This window comes from Patiria miniata, unplaced genomic scaffold, assembly GCF_015706575.1.
Source record: "Patiria miniata isolate m_02_andy unplaced genomic scaffold, ASM1570657v1 HiC_scaffold_5, whole genome shotgun sequence".
Taxonomy (NCBI): Eukaryota; Metazoa; Echinodermata; class Asteroidea; order Valvatida; family Asterinidae; genus Patiria; species Patiria miniata.
Window position 1 is genome coordinate 18,491,490 of NW_024037072.1, and position 17,850 is coordinate 18,509,339.

Genomic DNA, 17,850 nt, shown 5'->3' on the forward strand with positions numbered 1-17,850 from the left:
CCCCTACCCCAACCCCTGCCCAAAACCTTTAACCACCCCCTGCCCGCCCTTGCCCCACACCTGCTCCACACCTGCCCCACACCTGCCCCACACCTACCCCACACCTGCCCCCCAACCCTTAACCCAACCCCCGTCCCAAATCCTGCACCAAGCCCTTACCAAACTCCTGCCCAAAACCCCTACCCCAACCCCTGCCCAAAACCCTGTCCCACCCTCACCCCCTGGCAACCCCTGCCCTTCCCTGCTGACTGTATCCCGACTTATGATGTCCACCGCTTCCCTATTGCCTTCCCATTCTTACATCATATTGTGTGGGTGTTGTTAAAATGTACCTTCATGTGTTTTTCTGTCTTTGTTTAGATCTGGCAGCATTGTGACTGTATTGATATGAAGGAGCCAGCTGAACATTATCTATGTGAACTCTGCCAACCCAGACCAGTGCCAAAGGTATGACTTCCGGTAGCTTTGTCAATCTCAATGCCAACAGGGAACAGTCTGGTAGTAATTTGTGTGCTCATTAGGCAACGTACGACCAACCAATATTCGTCTGAATATACATGTATGTGCACAAACTCACAAGAGCCCCAGGCGGACAGCAACAATGGCAGTCAGGAATCTGCCTAACTCTCTCTCTCTCTCTCTGTCTTTGTAACCGTTTAGGGGTACTGGAGACTATAGACTAGTGGTAATTGGGGTACCAGTTTTGCACTTAGTTGTTACAGGACATTTCAAGCAGAGATGCCTAGGTGTTAGGGTTAATCACATGTTTTATGAGATGTTTTTAGATGGAACCATGCGCTATCTAATGCAAAGTTATTGATCTCAAAAACACGTCTTCATTGTGTACAAGTGTTGTGAGTGTTTCACGCTGAATAACGCACACTGTCTGTAACATACACAGGAGATTCGCATGGTGCCCCAGCCCAAGTTTGCTCAGCCGGATCAGACCTATTACCTGTGCCTACAGAGAGATGAAACGCTGACCGTCAGACAAGGTACAAGACTATTCTCATCCATTTGTTAGAAAAATTGTAATAGCAAGTGAGTTCATATACAAGACCATTTATACATGCTTTTTTAGTAGCTGCCATAATCAAGGTAGACAAGATACAAGACGTCTATCCATTTGTTTTTATAGTTGCCATAATCAAGGTAGACAAGGTACCAGACATTCTATCCATCCATCTATATAGTATAGTAAAGGTAGACAAGGTACCAGACCATCTATCAATTTATTTATTTTTGGGGGGGTTAATGTATTTAAGTTTTTTTATTTATTTATTTCTCCCAGCCAACAGCGAATAATCGCCAATTACAGGCTGAGTACAGTTTGTTGTAATAGTTGCCATAATCAAGTTAGACAAGATGCCAGACCATCTATCCATTTTTTTTAATACATGTAGTTGGGTCATTCCATAAATGTGAGGCGTTCTGACAAAATGAGACAGAATTGGGCAGAGGGAGAATTGAGCATTTGTGGGTACATGTATTAGGAAAGAGAATAGAATTCTCCTTACACTACAGTTTGTTGCACTTCAATCGGACATTCCGTTGACAAGTTATGGCTGCTTTTTGTCTGTTGACTGAATCGGACCAGTCACAGTGCTTGATCTAACTGTTGGTGACTATCCTATGTAAAAGGCATGGCAAGGGAAGAGGACTGATTTTTTGACTATCAGACAGCAGGAGGGAAAAAAAAAATGTTGTCCTTTTGATTGTTATACATACACATTTTAATTTAACTCAGTTGTAATGAGAGATATATTGACCACTACAGGCTGCTGCGTCTATCTTGCCAATGACAACCAACATCAAAATGCCGACGGATCAGGGATCAAGACCGCGGCGGAGGTGATGTCAAACGTCGACCCCGCTGAACTCAAACATATTCAGAGTAGATAAACTCTGGAAGAATGAAAAGTAAGTGGAACATTTAAAAAACATAGTGCAGTAATCACACAAATAATCCTAGGGGTGTTCAAGAAACAAGAAATATGTGTGATGTGTTTTTAAAGAAAAGCCACCCTTCTGAAAAAGCTGAGTGAAAACAGATTTTATTTATTAGAAATTGATTAATATGATACAATTGTGGTTTAATTTCTGAAAACAGGACTTCCTTGGCAAACTAATTCCCATTTAAAGCCCTCAGTGTCACAGATGTGAAAAGAAAAATGCCCTGAAGGTTTACTAAATCCCTAATCTCACCCAAAGCTACAAAATACTACTGAGTAGTAACCTGTAGTATGCATTTCTTTCCATACGAGTGCGCACAGTACATTTAGCATTCTGTGATATTTGGTCCTTGACCCCCAAGGAGCCCTTAGGATGTTAGGGTTAAGCTGGGGTTATGTAGTTTTTGGACTGTTGAAACCCTTTACAATTTACCCAATAATTACCATGAGAGGTGAAACTGTAGTCTTAAACTTTCACAGCATACTTTAGACATAGTAAGAATCACATCTTAATTTTTTTGTAAATTTCAAAAATACATTTTAGCCCGCATTACTTTTAGGTGATATCTGCATTTCAAGCTCTGCCCAGAAGTGTCTGATTTTTGACAAGACATTACACCTATATATCCTTACAATAAAATTGCATGCACATGAGTGTCATTGCCTAGCGTCAAGAGCACCGGACTCATGCTCTGGTGTTTCAGAGGCAACAGAATGTGGGTTCAAGCCCGGGTCTGGACACTTGTGCCCTTGAGCAAGGCACCTAACCATTATTGCTTCGTCCTTCAGATGGGACGTAAAGCCGTAGGTCCCGTGTGTTGTGCAATGCACGTAAAAGAACCCAGTAACACTTATCGCTTAGAGAAGGGGTTTGCCCCAGTGTTTCAGGCCTCCTGTTAAAACTTCCCCTGCGGAGTATTTAGGAGAAGAACCAACCAGTACCAAGTACCAAGCACATTACTTTGTCAACTGTGGTTTGTTTGGCACACAAACAAGTACATCACCATGGGTACCTGTTATGATTTTTGTTTCTTTTCTCAGCGGTGAGCAGTTTGCCTTTGGCCATCATTTCCTGAGACCCTACGAGACTCACCACACTCCCTCCAGGAAGTTCTTCAAGAACGAGCTCTTCAGGGTGCCGCTGTATGAGATCATTAAACTAGAGATCATCGTGGGAGTCTGCTGTGTCATGGACTTCTACACGTACTGCAAAGGTATGCTCGACAGTGAACACGTTAATTATAGTTGACCATCTTTCGACTGTCCTCGCTTGAACCCATGCTAGTTGACTATAGTTGGACTAGACTAATGGACTTTTTGGTACCAGCCTATCAAGGTTGATCACATGGCTGGTTACACTGCGACACATTTTGATAATATCTCAGGGGTCACACAGTTTAACTGAACTGTTGTTGACGTTGGCTTAATCTTCTATTTGTTTTATTTGTGTTATTTGTTGTGTTTATGTTAGGCCTATTTATTTCTTATTTTAACTGGGTAGCCCATTCAGTGGAATCCACTGGTCTCCCAGGGCCCCAGTAAAGAAAGACAATGTGAAGAAATTACAGTTTTAGACATGGGAGGAAAACCCCAGAAGAACTTTCCGAGGAAACCCACGGAATCAAGTAGGGACTGAAAAACCAATCCACATATTGGCCCAGGCAGGAATCGAACCCGGGTCACAGCGGTGGAAGGCGAGGAAAGTACCACTACGCCAACCGTAGAATGTTTTAGAATGTCTCAAGATCATTTCGATATTTTTCAGCATGATACTTGATCCATTAGCCATTAGCACCTATACAACATTGTATTACATTGCATTTACTCCTTGATGAATACATAAAGCCTTTCAGTGCTGGTGCGGTTTGGAGTAGTACAGAGAGTAACCAATGCTATTCCAGCCAGCCGACCCTGGCAAGCTCGGTGGTCAAGTGATAAGACATCTGCATTAGTAAGCAGGAGGTTGTGGGTTCAAATCCAACCCAAGGTCAAGCTTGTAATTTTTTCTCAGAAGTTTAAAAGTCGGGTAGATCATTTGTCATTAATGCATTTTTTTTGTTTGAAGCAACAAAATTGCTCAAACCCAAAGACGGGTGCTAACCTGAAGAAGTTTCAGCTTAGTGCTGTTTATAAGCAAACCAAATTCTAGGATCGCGATTTCAATTCAAAAGTTGCAGAGCCATGTTTTGAATTGCGCCCGAAATTAGAATCGGAGACACATTGTTATTCAGCCGATTGCAGTTTCGCAATGCTACGCACAGAACCGACCAATAATAGCAACTGCCTGCACGTGTGCATCGTGTCAACGCTTGCACGCGCACCCGTTCACGGATTTGCCAAATTACAAACAGTAATTTCCAAAACTGCATAACTTGACTCATCTTTGGAAATTGCCTTTTTTAGTGTTTTCTTCAAAGTGACAGCATGCCACAAAGAATAATTTCACAGGGAATTTATTGCCATAAACTATCTGTAGACCAAGTAAGCTTTTCAACAATAATTTTGTCAGTTACTTTTTGGATCGCTTCAAATAATGTACTCTGCCTTTAAGAAATTATGTCAGTGGAGGGCAAAATCTATCATCTCCCTGACCCGTGAGTTCCGCTCATATACACTCATGTCTCTTTTGCCCTGCAGGGAGACCTAAAGGTGTGGAGGAGAAGGACGTGTATATCTGTGAGTACCGTCTGGACAAGACTGCGCATCTCTTCAATCCCATCAGCCGCAATAAATACCCCATCTGCACCAAGACCTACGCCTTTGACAAGTTTGACAAGAAACTGGTCCCCAAGAGAGACTACTCGGTGAGTTCTCATTGAGTTACATGTTGGTCCAAATTAGAATTGATAGTTGCTCTCCTTGTGTTTTTTTCATCCTGAAAATTATTGTTAATTATTGTTTTTTCAGTTTTGTCCACTTTCGAATGAGACATCAAACAAAAGAATAAGACTATTTTTATGTCTGAAAGATAGTTACATAACAAATATCAAATTAGTTGCCGACAAAAATAATTACGGTGGATCTTTTGGGTGTTAAAGCCACAAAAGCGACCCTTACCTAAACGATCAAATTGAAAATTGGTTTTCGAGAAAAAAAATGAAGTTGTTGAAGAGTGTACAGACGGTAAATAGTTAAACACAGCATCAGACCAGAGGCAGTAGTTAAAATCTACACAACGGGCTCTGCTGTCCACTTCTGTTTTCCCCCTATTGGATGAGTCCTTGGAAGGTGTACATAAAACCTGCTTCTTGTACCTCCAGAAGACAAGCAGAAAACATGTATACTGTTCGAAACATCAAGACCCTATTTTCACCACCATCACTCTTCAGAGCCAACATTACATCACAAGAGGGATTTGCCCATGGTGTACTGGCAAACCGGTGTGCCTGCAACTTCCGCAAGCGTCAGCTGTCGCGCGTTAAAATGCACATAAACGTTAAATCTGTTTTGCTTTTCCATGTAGCCTGGCTTTCATTTTGGAAAATCCCCACAAATGGCATTCAAAACCTTTCTTTTTCATTGTCTGTTACTGAGTAATATGTTAAGTTGGTGGTGGGTACCGATCCCATAATCTGGAACCGGTTCCTGACATCAGCGGTCAGATACCCAGCTGCCTGGTTCTGCTGCTCATGCTTATTTGGTGGAGCGGGCCGTGTGAGGCTTATACCATTGTTAAATAATGCTTCATAAGATGAATGAGATGTGCTTATCTTTTGTGTTTCAGCCACACCTTGTACCGGAGCATTTTAAGAGGGGTTATGGTGGCCGGTAAGTACTTCTAATCTTTTGTTTCACAATAGAACAATCTGTAATTTTGGTTTCTTGCAAACTTGTGACGTAGAAAAAGTTCCCTTTGAAACAAATGGAAGACATTTTATTTTTTTTGTAGACTGGGGAAAAAACCACAGAGAGCTTTATCATGAACTACTCCTTTGATCAAGTGGGGCCTGGCAAACTCAGTTCATATGGTCAGTGTCGTAATCGATTGTAAGCTGATCGTAAGCCATCTTAAACTCATCACAAGCCAATCACAAACCCATCACAAGCCTATCACAAGTCTGTCAGAAGTCATTCAATACCAAATAAACCCACAATCTGCATATGAACAGTGACAAGGGCATTCCTTTGTTATTGTTCGTCCCCTGTGACTTGCAACTGGACTTGTCATTTACGTATGACTAACATGTATTTTGCGGCCTCAACTACAAGCACATTAGGCTTTTGCGCTGTATTACATTTGATCCTTGTCTGTTTCAGCGCCACATGTAGCAAAGACAAGACAGATGGGGAAGAAGGTGACAGCAACGCACCCCAGGAGGGTCACAGTGCACACCCAGTGATAAACAACAGCACAGAAACAAAGGCAGCACGGGAAAGAACAAGACCAACAGGTACGTCTGACAATCAAATAAATTAATATCAATTTCAAAAAGCCGTATCCTCTCTGAGTGATCCCTGTTTGCTATTACCTAGGTCTGTATCGTGACTTTGGGCGTGATCCCTGGCTGCATGGCTTCTGACTATCGCCCTTTGAACAAAGATATTGACGAATTGGGGAACCACCAACATAGGGCTGGATAGCTCAGTTGGTAAAAGGAGCGGAACGGTTATCCGGAGGTCGCAGGTTCAAACCCCGCTCCAGTCAATTTCTTTGTTCAACTTTTCAAAAAATTGTTGTAATTCACATAGTCGGTTTCCCTTTGTGGTTCAAGGGCGGATCCAGAACACAATTTTTTGGGGGGCCCAAAAAAATTTGGTCCCCCCAAAAAGTGGGTCAAAAAAATTATGGCCTGGGGTTCGGGGCCCGCTTAATGGCCCCGAAATTTTTTTTGGATTCTAGATGCTCTGTGGTGCGATCTGAGGCAATTTCTGACCACTTTAACCAACGTTTTTTTGAGGAAAAGATGGTGGTGTACTCATTGCCTGCCTTTATTGCGATGTCACATAAAAAAATTAAAAAATTTGGTTTTTTTTTTTTTGGGGGGGGGGGGCCATGGCCCCTTTGGCCCCCCCCCCCCCCCCCCCCCCCCCGGATCCGCCCTTGTTGTGGTTCATTTTGAAAATTAATATAAATGAAAACTTCCATTGAAAAACTCAGTGAAGTTTAGAGGAAAAAAGTGTAGAGCAACACAAGTCTCTGTTTAAAGGGCACTGGGCATGCATCTTTAAATTCCTCAAGTTATAAAAGTTGATGATACCACCAGTATTCTGCAACCAAAAAAATAAAAGCCACGACTTTACTAAAAACGTTTAATCAGTGTTTAGTCAGATCGGGGGGCATCTGTTTCAATTTGTGCTTTTCTCTTTTTTTTTTTCTTAATTTTTTTGGAATGAGCAGTGCCGATGAGTCGAAGAAACTCAAAAAAATCAACAAGAAGCGAGAGAAGGAGCAATCCTTGGCAATGAGACGGCTGATAGAGCAGCAGAAAGCTGAGAGAATAGCTGTCCAGAAGGACCGACTCAATGGACTGCTGCTGGGTCTACTAGCCAAGCTACCTAACAAACAGCGTAGGTTGCAATCAAGTACAGCCAGTCTCTGGTTAGGATAGCCGTTGGTAACCCCCGTTCCAGACTAGTGTTTCAAAAATTGAAATTATAAAGCCAGTCCCTGTCAATATTGGTCAAGTCACTGTGGCAGTATATAGATGCACTATCAACAAGATGAATCAAAATCGAGTCATTTTAAGTTTGGTACTCCGACCCGAGAAATTCCAGTCATACCTCAAGTGCATTTTATTCAAGCTAATGTAAAAGTAAAGTGTGATGTATGCTTGGAATTTCTAGATCCAGACTATACATTCCAGAGACGCATGAATTAAAGTATTCCTAAAATTTGAATTATGCACATGAAAGTTGTGATGACTTGTGATTGACTGTTGCAGTTTTTCGGAATGAATCCAGGGTGTTTGGTTTTTAGACATCGCATTGTCCTGTAGAAAATTAATGCATAAAGCTTGCTCATCTGAGACCAAATTCTATTTTCAAATTGGTCGACTTGACTCACTCCTGATGCTGTTGTGTCTTGCAATTCTGTAATGCTTTGTTTTTGGTCTGGTTTTCAATGAACCAGTCATGCACATAGCCTTGAGTTGTCATTTGTCTCTGGAATTTTACCATTGTACATGTATATTTGTTTTGTCGGATAGCTGTTGATCTGACGTACTTACTGGAGGAAGGAAATGGCAAACGTCGCTGCAAGAGGCCGCCTCATTCATTGGATGGATTTTTCTGACGGCATGACTCTGAGAAGATCTACCTTGATGGTGTCTGGAGGTGTCAGCATCTCCTACACTGATTGAGGTAGATGCTGATCCTGACAATGAACGACTAATCAGCTTCCAAGATCAACTCCTTATATTTGGCTTTTTCGTGGGTATGAAAAAGAAGTTTGACAGTCTAAAAGGTCACAAATTTTCGAACATTGTTGAAAGCTCTGTAAAGAGTTTGCGTAATGAGGAGCTATTACAAACGTAGCTACAGTACACTTGTGCAGTGAACAAAAATGCCACTTGCAATGATTTGTGCTGAAAAAAAGGGATACATGCAGTTGATCTTTGTTTGGTCACAAGCCCCGCCCACTTTTGGTGTATTGACCAGTTGACTGAGTTTGATAGGCTGACCATGGTCACCTGACTAAAAGTTGTGATCTAATTGGTCCATGTGCGGGTTTGATTGACAGACAGAAAGGGTCCCTTTACAGATTGACAGGTGGTGGACACAAGTTCTGACAGATAACGTGGTCAGCCATTTAATACGGGCGACTTTTTAATGCAGATCTGAATAATCAAGTAGAATTTTGGACAGTGATAGATATTTTTATCGTGATGGTTTAAAGTTTATGTTCTAGCTTTGCGGCTGTTCAGAATTGCAAAGGATAGGGGGACAACGATGTTCACTGGATTGTTTATTTTTTACTGAACAATAAACTGGTTGTAATTAATTTGTGTATAAAGTGTTTGGTTTGGAAGAGAGCATGCTAGAAAAGAACAGGTCGGGGGTGGGGGTGGGTGGGGGGGCTTTAACTCTGTAGCACGCCATGAGTTGGACTGGTTAGTGTAAGACAGACTTTTGTTTGGCTGGGCTTGAGGCTATCTCAGGCCACGTCTGAATTACTTGGCTGTGGCTTAGGACTCCATATGTGCTTATGGAGGCAGCTGTAGCCACTCCCCATAGATGTGTCTGTCACTGCTAGCCGTAGCCACGTTATTCAGACGGGGGGGCCTTGGAAGAATCTTGACTGAGGCTTTGTAATTTTGTCTATGCAATAGTGTGTTACAGTGGTTTGCCCCAGCTAATGCTGTGTACCAAAGATGTAAATGTGTAATGTAGTCGGAAAAGGTAGAACAAATTATGATAATGAAATTATCTTGTTAAAAAACGGAGGAAGCATTTCAATGAAGCTGATAATGTTGGTAGGATTTTTTTTTTTTTTTTGGATATGCGGGGGAGGTAAAATAGCTTCAGGAATTACTTGAAAGGCTTATGTGTGGAATCTACTGAAAAAAAAATTACAACTGTAAATAGTATACAGAATGACAATTATAATGGTAGTAATAATAGCTGTTTCTTGTAAATGAGTTATAACATGTGTACGGTTAAAAACCACCGGAGTTGTACAAATTAAAAATCTACCATTTAAAAAAAAAAATTATTATGTTTTAGGAACATGAGAATTTGTTGGATAATGTGTCCCGTTTATGTCATTAAATGGCTGTATTCCGTAGTTGATCATAAAAAAAATACAGAAAACAAATGCATGTTCATGGCAAGGTTTTGATTCGATGTGTTCCATGTTGATTGCACCGTCCCACTTTTTTTTGAACAGTATTGCTTTTTTTTTTAAAGTTTGCAATTGCAAAAGATTTACATTTTTTGAAAGGAACTAAATATACCGTAGATAACGATGATGCATAGCTATCTGTTTAATATTGAGAGGGTTTTGAAAGAAACCCGTATTCAGTTAGTGGAATTGCGAGTTCATTGAACCCATTGGTCGCTGTTGCTAAATAATCAGTTGAACATTTTCTTCATTGTTTTCTGTGTTCCAGACACAAATTAATATATATTAATAGCCACTGTTGGTTAGCTGACTTCTTTAAGAAAAAGGCTGGCCATTATTTTTTTTGAAACTCGTCTCTTTTCATCAGTGAGAAAAATGTAATTGGGTAACAGTTTGCTTATCATGTGGTTATTGCATTTAAATTCTTGTTTTCTAATCGCTGTACAAATCAATGATGTGGTATTTTCACTGCGCTGATTCACAGTCAGTTTATGACTTAAATGCCAGTTTTTAGTGTTCCTCAATTCATGCTATCTTTTATACAGTGTTATAGAAGCGTTCGCGTTGGTATGTCCTGCGCTGGTGAAATGAGCCTTTAACTGATAGCTTTTACCAGCAATACTTTTTTCCGGTTGTCACAAAATGGACAGAGTTGGTTTTTGTCTTAAGAATATTTCCCACCGCACTGCACTCCATGAAATTTTAATTGACGAATCACTTCTCGTGCTGAAATTGGCCCTGCCTCGGTGCATTTACCGAACGAATGTTGAACTGTTTTGTTGTTAAGGTGCAATCTGTACAGATGTTTAAAAAAAAAAAACGTTTATGTCACAACTTACCCTTTTTCTGCTAGTGCGATACCAATTGTAGTGAGAATGTTAACAGCTTGTCTGTGGCGGTTGTTAAACCGCTATGGTTTCAGCCCGAGAAGGCTGGCTTCGTTTAGTTATTGAGAACTCCTGTGTCATTGTATTTATTTTAGTTACTATCGAAATAGTTTCAGCAAAAATAATTAAACTTTCAACGTTGCAAGACCGTTCATGTTAGCAGTTCGCGGGTCTTGTCTTGAATTCAGTTTTTGCATCTAATATTAAGGAATGTTTCTGGTTTTCGATTTTTTTTAAGACGCTGAATGATATTTTTATCAATTTTTAACAAAAATGCTTTATCCGTATTCATTTTTAAATCCGTTTTAACAGGAAAATGTCGGAGGATAACAGTTAGCGAAAAGAAGCTCCACTCTCTTTCCAAAATGAAAAACTGAAATTTTACAGACTGTCTATAAGTAATCACTCGTTTTGAAAAATGTTCAAGGTATCCAATCTTGTTACTTGCAATGTTCCCAATCATGTAGATATCTCGTGTAAATTAGGACCGAGAGGCAGCCCATGTTTTCATTTACTTTTTTACAGCTGAATATTTCGGATAATTTTGTTCCTGTTGAAGGAAGAAACCAAGGATTTAATCGTTACAAAGCAGTTCAAAAAGCATATTTTTGCAAAGAATTTTACCAACCTTTTTGATGATGCTTGTAAAAATCTGTGTTCTGTTTGTCCGTTCCCATAACCAGTACTTGTAACAAGCTGTTAGATGCTTTTGTTGCACTGAATTTAATTCTTCAGTTTTAGTCTTTAAAGAAAAAAAACACTTAAGCGAGTTAACTCCTTTTTATTTCTGTCACTTTTACTTCCTAATGATAAAGTATTCTACCCTGCTCTTTCCAAGACCGCTGAAAGGAAAACGAAGCTTTGTTTTTTTTACGTTGCAATGAAAAAAATCTGTGTGTCTGTTTCTCGCACAATAGTAGCTGGTACAATTCTTTTGAAAAAGAGAGGCTTTCTGGTTGATTAGCACACAACCGCATTGTATTTCCAACTGTTCTGCTTCTGGTAATACCTGTTAATTATTGCTTGACTGTCAAATATTATGTTAACTGCACAGCACTACTAAAAGTTCGGTTTTGTAAGTTTGTGAAATTACTGAATTATTCAATTTTGTGTGGTGGCGTCTGTGAGGTAGTTCAGATACCCCATCTTTGTGTAATGCCGAAGAAGAAAAGCCGCGTTGTTTCATCTTTTGTTATGCTTTGCCAAATCCCGATTTGTACGTATTGTAACATTTTGACAAGAAAATGGCAAGGATCATAAAATGTCATGTTATAGGCCTACCAGTCAGACGTTTGGGATGATCTGTTTATTTCTTGTTGTAAAAGGGTTGCGTTGCCTTGTGCAAGTCCCGTGTGTAGCAGTCGGGAAAAGGGGCGTGCATGTTGTATCAACAAAAGCTGTTTATTAAATTATTCAATTATTACTTTAATTACCCCCCCCCCTGAATACAAGTTTAAAGACCGGTTGAGAGCTGCTTTTACCCTTCATTGATACTTTCATGCAAGGGCCGTCACAAGATGATGACACGGATATATTTGGTCGGCTAAATAAGGCAATTTCGTTCTTACCTGCAACATTTAACTTGGAAGTAAATAACTGGTGTTTTCTTAACCACGGCTTCGTCTCCAATTTCGGTTTTGCGAGAGTTTTACGTCCACCCCCTGCATTGATTGACTTCGATGGATCCAAAATTCTGGATCAGGAACATCGAGTCCTATGATATTATTAGGCCAAAGTTCAGATGATTCCGGAAGCCAGTGAGGCTGGAGAAGCAACCGGTGTTCTTGAAAAGTCCCTAAATTTGCTCAAATTTAAAATTCGTATTGGCCTATTGGCTGATCAATGTCTCTGCTAAGTCGTGCCTAGCCCCTGTCGTGGTTGAATCAATCTGCCTTCCTCATGATAAATCTAATGGACCTGCTTTAGCGTTTTGATAAGGCCATCCACGACGCGCGAATTCAGCGAAGACTACACACGCCACGTTGACAAACTCACAAGGCGTTGTGCATTTAACCAAAGTTATTATGGCTATAATAATTATGCCTATTATTTTAATAGACAATATTTGTTTCACGCGTGCAGTAATTTTCCATTTTCCAGCGCACATGTACATACTTCCTGTGGTAAATTGATGGGTATATATAAAGCGCAGATTCTTGATAACGAGGTTAGAAACGCCGAAAGCAACCGTGCAAACAAGATCCAAACTACAACGCAGACATGGGGAAACTTTTCATCTGCAAATGTCACCGACTACCCAGACAGACGCAAACTATCTCGCAGACGGTTCCGCGCACTGTCTACGCAGTCTGCAAAAGTATAACGTCGATATGGAAACCAGGCTTTGTCCAATCAAAATTCAAAATGCCTCGATCGTTACTACATAATATCGCCCAGTGGGCGCTAGCCATTCGCTTATTTATTTCCCAAAGTACATTGAGGTCCGCCCGCCATGACAAATCCTCTTTTCTCCTTTCACGCGCGACAGGAAAGACGTGTTTTTTTATCTTCAAGATCATCAATATTTGCTCTCTGTTCTTGTCGTTTTCCTTAGCCATTAGTTACGCTAAGTTTGCGGTATTTATCGTCTACTGCCTTCTGGAAAACTTCGTATTCTGCTGTCATTTTTGGTGCATCGGGCAGGAAGATTAAGCGGAGTAGCGCCTGCCCCATCCCACCTCGGCATTCCCTCTCCCGCTATTGTCACGGAAGTGTGCTTGCCCCGCCTCGGCAACTCGCACTTCCACCCGACGGTCTAGGCCTACTATACCGGGCTGATCCCCGCCATTCCCTTCCTTGTCAAGCGGAAACGTGCCTACCCCATCTCGGCAGTTCCTCCTCCCCATTTACAGCGGAACAACGCTTGCCCAACTTCGGCAACATGCATAGTCCAACTCCCACATCATCCACAGCGACCGGTCACTTGTCAAGCGGAGTTGCATGATTTGCCCCATCTCGGCAACTCGCACACCCCTATTGACAGAGGAGTTACGCTTGGCCCACCTCGGCAACTCGTACTCCACTCTCCGAAGACCAGTCGGTTGTGAAGTGGAGTTGCACTTGCCCCACCTCGGCAGTTTGCACTCTGGAACAATTACATAATCGTGCAGCTTTGCTCACACGGCATCGATCGACATTATTCCTGCAATATACCCGTCAAATGGAGATGCTCTTGCCATGCATCAGCTCGCACTCCACAAATTGTGACGTTTATTCGTACCGTACCGTTACAACATGATGGGAGTACAGCTAGATGAAACAGACCAGTGTCCGAGTATTTGGAAATATTCCTCCAAAAAGACTTCCGGTGGAACAAGCAAGCCCAGCATGCATCTGTCAGGGCTACAAAAATCCTGAATTTCATCAAAAGAAATGTTCATCATGCTTCCTCCTCCATCAGAGAGGTTGTATCTTCCCTTGTTCGACCCCATCTTGACTACGCTATGGCAGCATGGGACCCTCATACTTTCAAGAATGATCAAAGAATTAGAAAAAGTCCAGAAGAGAGCTGCAAGGTTCGTTTCAAACACCTATGGACGTGACACTAGCATCTCTGCTATCGTGAAAGTCTTGATTGGACACCCTTGGAAGTATTAGAGGAAAACAGCACCGCACCTTTTTTTTATCCTGATGGACTTATGGACATTGACAATACCAAATAGCCTACATCCCCCGAAAAAAACTGGAAGATCGCGACGAGGACACAATAGTACACAGTTGCAACTTCACCAGGCCATGACTGACAGAAATGCTTCTTCGTTTTTCCCAAGAACACTTAAAAATTGGAATGACCTCCCGGACTCAACGGTGGCGCTGACCAGCCCACACTCCTTTAAGAATGTTCTTTTGTTACAAAACTTAATCTCGACCACTCTCACCACACCTCCAGTTTAAATTCCCCAGATGGAATATTTAGGAGGATCACCAACCAAGTAACAAGTACCAAAGTAACTGCTACCTTGACGCACCGGCATTCCTCCCATTTCCCAGCCTGCGACCGTTGACGGTCAACCAGTGTCCTTATAGCGGTCAGTTAGGACAATGGATCCACCCACTTTGACTCTGAGTTTTCATTGTTCCTGATCCATCTTGTCAGCTATAGCTATACTGTTAGTCTGTTGGCAGCTGACCACTTACCGCAGCTTACTAGACGGTTCTTCTGTTCGTATTGTGCTGCCCTGTGCCCCACTTCAAATGCATGTTCTTATACCCCAATGCACCCTCCTTTGACCTCCTAAAGTGGGTCATTAACAAGGTTGTTTTACAGCACGAACTGGGTCCCTTCTAGCGTCTCAGTTAGGCCATTCCCTTGGACATGTTGGTAGTGATAGCCTTCCTCCTTACCGCAAATATGGCTTGCTGCACACCAAACTCCATAGGCCCTCATTCCAGGTCACATTCTTTGGATCCAGGTGATGGGCATATTACCCCCAATTGCTCCTTTCTTGCAAGAACCACACGTTGATGTTATCTTTACTTGACATCTTGGAATCCATCTCAAAGTCTGTCTCATCCACTTGAATGATGACTTTGGACCCCTCGTCCATGCCCTATGGCTCTTACATCGGATGGTGTCCAACTGCAGCAACTGTCAGACTCTAAACCTCACTGCAGTTCTGCCACACTGTCCAGCATCTCGCAACACTGTCACCTTCCGGCTGGTGTCTGCCAGATGCTCATCATCGACGGATCGGCCTGATGACTTCCTAACCAGGGGCATGCCTGAAAGCAGGGGCGTAAATCCGGGGGGGGGGGGTATATCCCCCAGTAGAAGTGTGGGCTGATTTTAACGAGTGCCTGAAAGAGCGCCCATAGAGCGCCCTCCATTCTCGTGTACGTGTTGACGGATGCGCTTGTATACAATGCACGGTCGAGAATAGAGGCTGTGTAATGGTGGTTGGGCTTAAAATAGTCTGGAATTCAATCTTAGCGATGGCCAGTGACATCTAGGAGTTATTGCATATGTGGGGCAATGCTCTACGGGTAAGTACTCGCTAGTAGAATCAGCCCACACTTCCGTATGTGGGGAATTCTTTAGACCATTATGTGCCCTGTGACATCATGCCGACAGGCAACCGCCGTGCAAACCAAATACTGAAGCATCTTTTTCTTGTTATCAACTTGCATTAAACAGTATAATGTCAACACTTTTTAAACCATTCATATTTCAAAAGATGTACATGCTGTGCAGAAGAGAACTGTTTGCTGGAAGATGGCATCACGTGACCACAACATCTAATTTTGTTAACGTATAGGCTATGTCACATGATCTATAGCCAATGCAATTGTCATAAAGTCTGGCAGAGATATTTGCTTGCCTGTAATATTTTATATGCCTTCATTTACCGAGTAGTGATAACCACAACAGGGCCCCTTTTACCAATTTTCTTCAAAGTTTTGGTCAAACAGTAGTTGGGGATAATTCCTATACTTGTATTAGCATTATTACAAATACTTCCACACTTCTTTGTGCCATTTCATGTAATACCAACGTAGTGAAGATGCACATTTTCAGGTCATCACGACATAGCGCTTATTCTGGGTAAAAAAGAAATTGTCCCAAAAGTTGACTTTTATTCATATGCTGTTAGAATGGTTTAAACTGGTGTACCAGTCAGTTTGGATTCATTCAAGAAATGCCAAAAAAGCACTGGAATTCAGGTATTTATTTCTTGCATCCAATAGGAGATCAGGAAGCAAAACCATCGGGCTGGTTAAACTGTCCTTTGTGTAAACTATCAGCGCATGACCCAAGTTATAAACACCAGGTTAATATTCGTGAATGATTACACGATTTTTAGAAAACCTTCGCCATATAAAGCGCTTGGACATTGGACATGTAAACATTATTCGCGCTCTTCGTATGACCGAAACCTTGACGTTCTGCACTTATTCACTCGCAGAGAAGTAAATGGGACTGTTACTGGTAGACTGGTGGACCTGTTCACTTCCAACAACAGTGTATTGGAAATGGAGGCAACAGAGAAAAAGTACGTATAGAAGTTTCACTATACAAGTAGTGTTGAATTTCAGAACTCTGAACCGTTACAGGCTTGCTTGGTGTCTGGTTAGGGATGATAGTTTGGGGTTTCTTTCCAAGTACAGTATATAAACTGTATACATGTATAATAATCCAAAGCAGTGTTCTCTGTCTTGTGGGCTGTGTCCGCTTTTATTCGTGCAATATATTGTTGCTGAACTTTACAGGGCCAAAACCTAACACATTTGAATCTCAAAGGTTTATAAATTGGGGTCGATTGATTGCCTTCGTTTTTGTTGTTGCAAAAGATGCCAGTTGCCGTCTTCCTGAGAATAATCGTAAAAATCGCGATGTTACCTGCAATCAATCCTCATAGTGGTAACAACTGGAAAATGAGTTTAGTAAAATACAATATTAAAAGCTTGTTTTTACATATAAAAAATACGTATTTTAATCTGAACCATTACTGTGGCTTTTAATCACATTTTGCAATCAGGGAACACTCCCGCGGAGCTCTGACACCAGTGTACCTGAGACCACGCTCCAAGTCAGCATTCGATATCTCAAGCAACTCGTCTCGAGTTGAGGCAGGGTAAATCATTAATGTAAAACAGTCCAACAAAATCAGGGGCCGGGGGTGAATCCCACTGCTTTATGGCGTTTGTGGCCACCATAATGCCGATTCTGCGTAATTTGGGGAGGAGGTTGATCATTGGTTGTGAGTGGAGCAGTAAGGAACTATTATATCCATCTTTAATATAGCGAGATGGGACTGAGTGGCATTGTACTTTGACTTTATTGGTTACTGATAAATTGCAACAGGTGATTTATCTTTAACCGCCAAGTGCTTGTTGTGTTGTGATATTTACATTAATTTTATCAGAGTGAAAGGTGAAAGTCCAGTCAAACCGGGTCTGTACAACCGCCGGTCTTATGAGGGAATCCGAACAGTTTCGTTTTCATCTGACAATGCGTAAGAAATCTTTGTTATATTTCGCTCTCATAATTGTTATGGATAAATATTTTAATGTTTCCGTTTTAAACGTGGCGACGATGATAAACGGAGGCTGAGAGATTACTGCCGGGGTGAGGTTGTACCGGATGGGCAGAGGGGCTCTCACAAGTGAAAAATTGCCTTGAGTGCGTTCGATTACTTCCCCCAGCTTGAATACTCGCGCCTGGCTCCTCTCGTGATGACAGACATGCGCAGAGTGGAGCTAAATAAACGAACGGTTTCGGGTCACAAGTTTC

The 17,850-nt window shown here is 41.7% G+C and overlaps 1 protein-coding gene and 1 long non-coding RNA gene across 2 annotated transcripts; both read left to right on the forward strand.

Annotated features, from left to right (window-relative positions):
* The first annotated feature begins 352 nt into the window (after positions 1-352).
* Positions 353-8,947, forward strand: LOC119741568 (histone-lysine N-methyltransferase ASH1L-like). The gene is made up of 9 exons (XM_038217372.1): positions 353-447; positions 902-995; positions 1,778-1,920; positions 2,994-3,166; positions 4,590-4,756; positions 5,677-5,720; positions 6,210-6,343; positions 7,291-7,460; positions 8,099-8,947. Exons 4-8 carry the CDS (start codon positions 3,142-3,144, stop codon positions 7,356-7,358), a joined length of 438 nt encoding a protein of 145 aa, XP_038073300.1. The 5' UTR covers positions 353-447; positions 902-995; positions 1,778-1,920; positions 2,994-3,141; the 3' UTR covers positions 7,359-7,460; positions 8,099-8,947.
* Positions 8,948-16,525: 7,578 nt separating this feature from the next.
* On the forward strand, positions 16,526-17,572 carry LOC119741611. The gene is made up of 3 exons (XR_005272755.1): positions 16,526-16,609; positions 17,096-17,191; positions 17,483-17,572. It is a non-coding gene; the product is annotated as an uncharacterized LOC119741611 (long non-coding RNA).
* Positions 17,573-17,850: the final 278 nt, after the last annotated feature.

Coding starts and splice junctions, on each gene's coding strand:
- LOC119741568 (XM_038217372.1), top strand. CDS start 3,142: ATGGACTTCTACACGTACTGCAAAG. Junction 3,167..4,589: donor CTTCTACACGTACTGCAAAG/GTATGCTCGACA, acceptor TTTGCCCTGCAG/GGAGACCTAAAGGTGTGGAG. Junction 4,757..5,676: donor TCCCCAAGAGAGACTACTCG/GTGAGTTCTCAT, acceptor TTTGTGTTTCAG/CCACACCTTGTACCGGAGCA.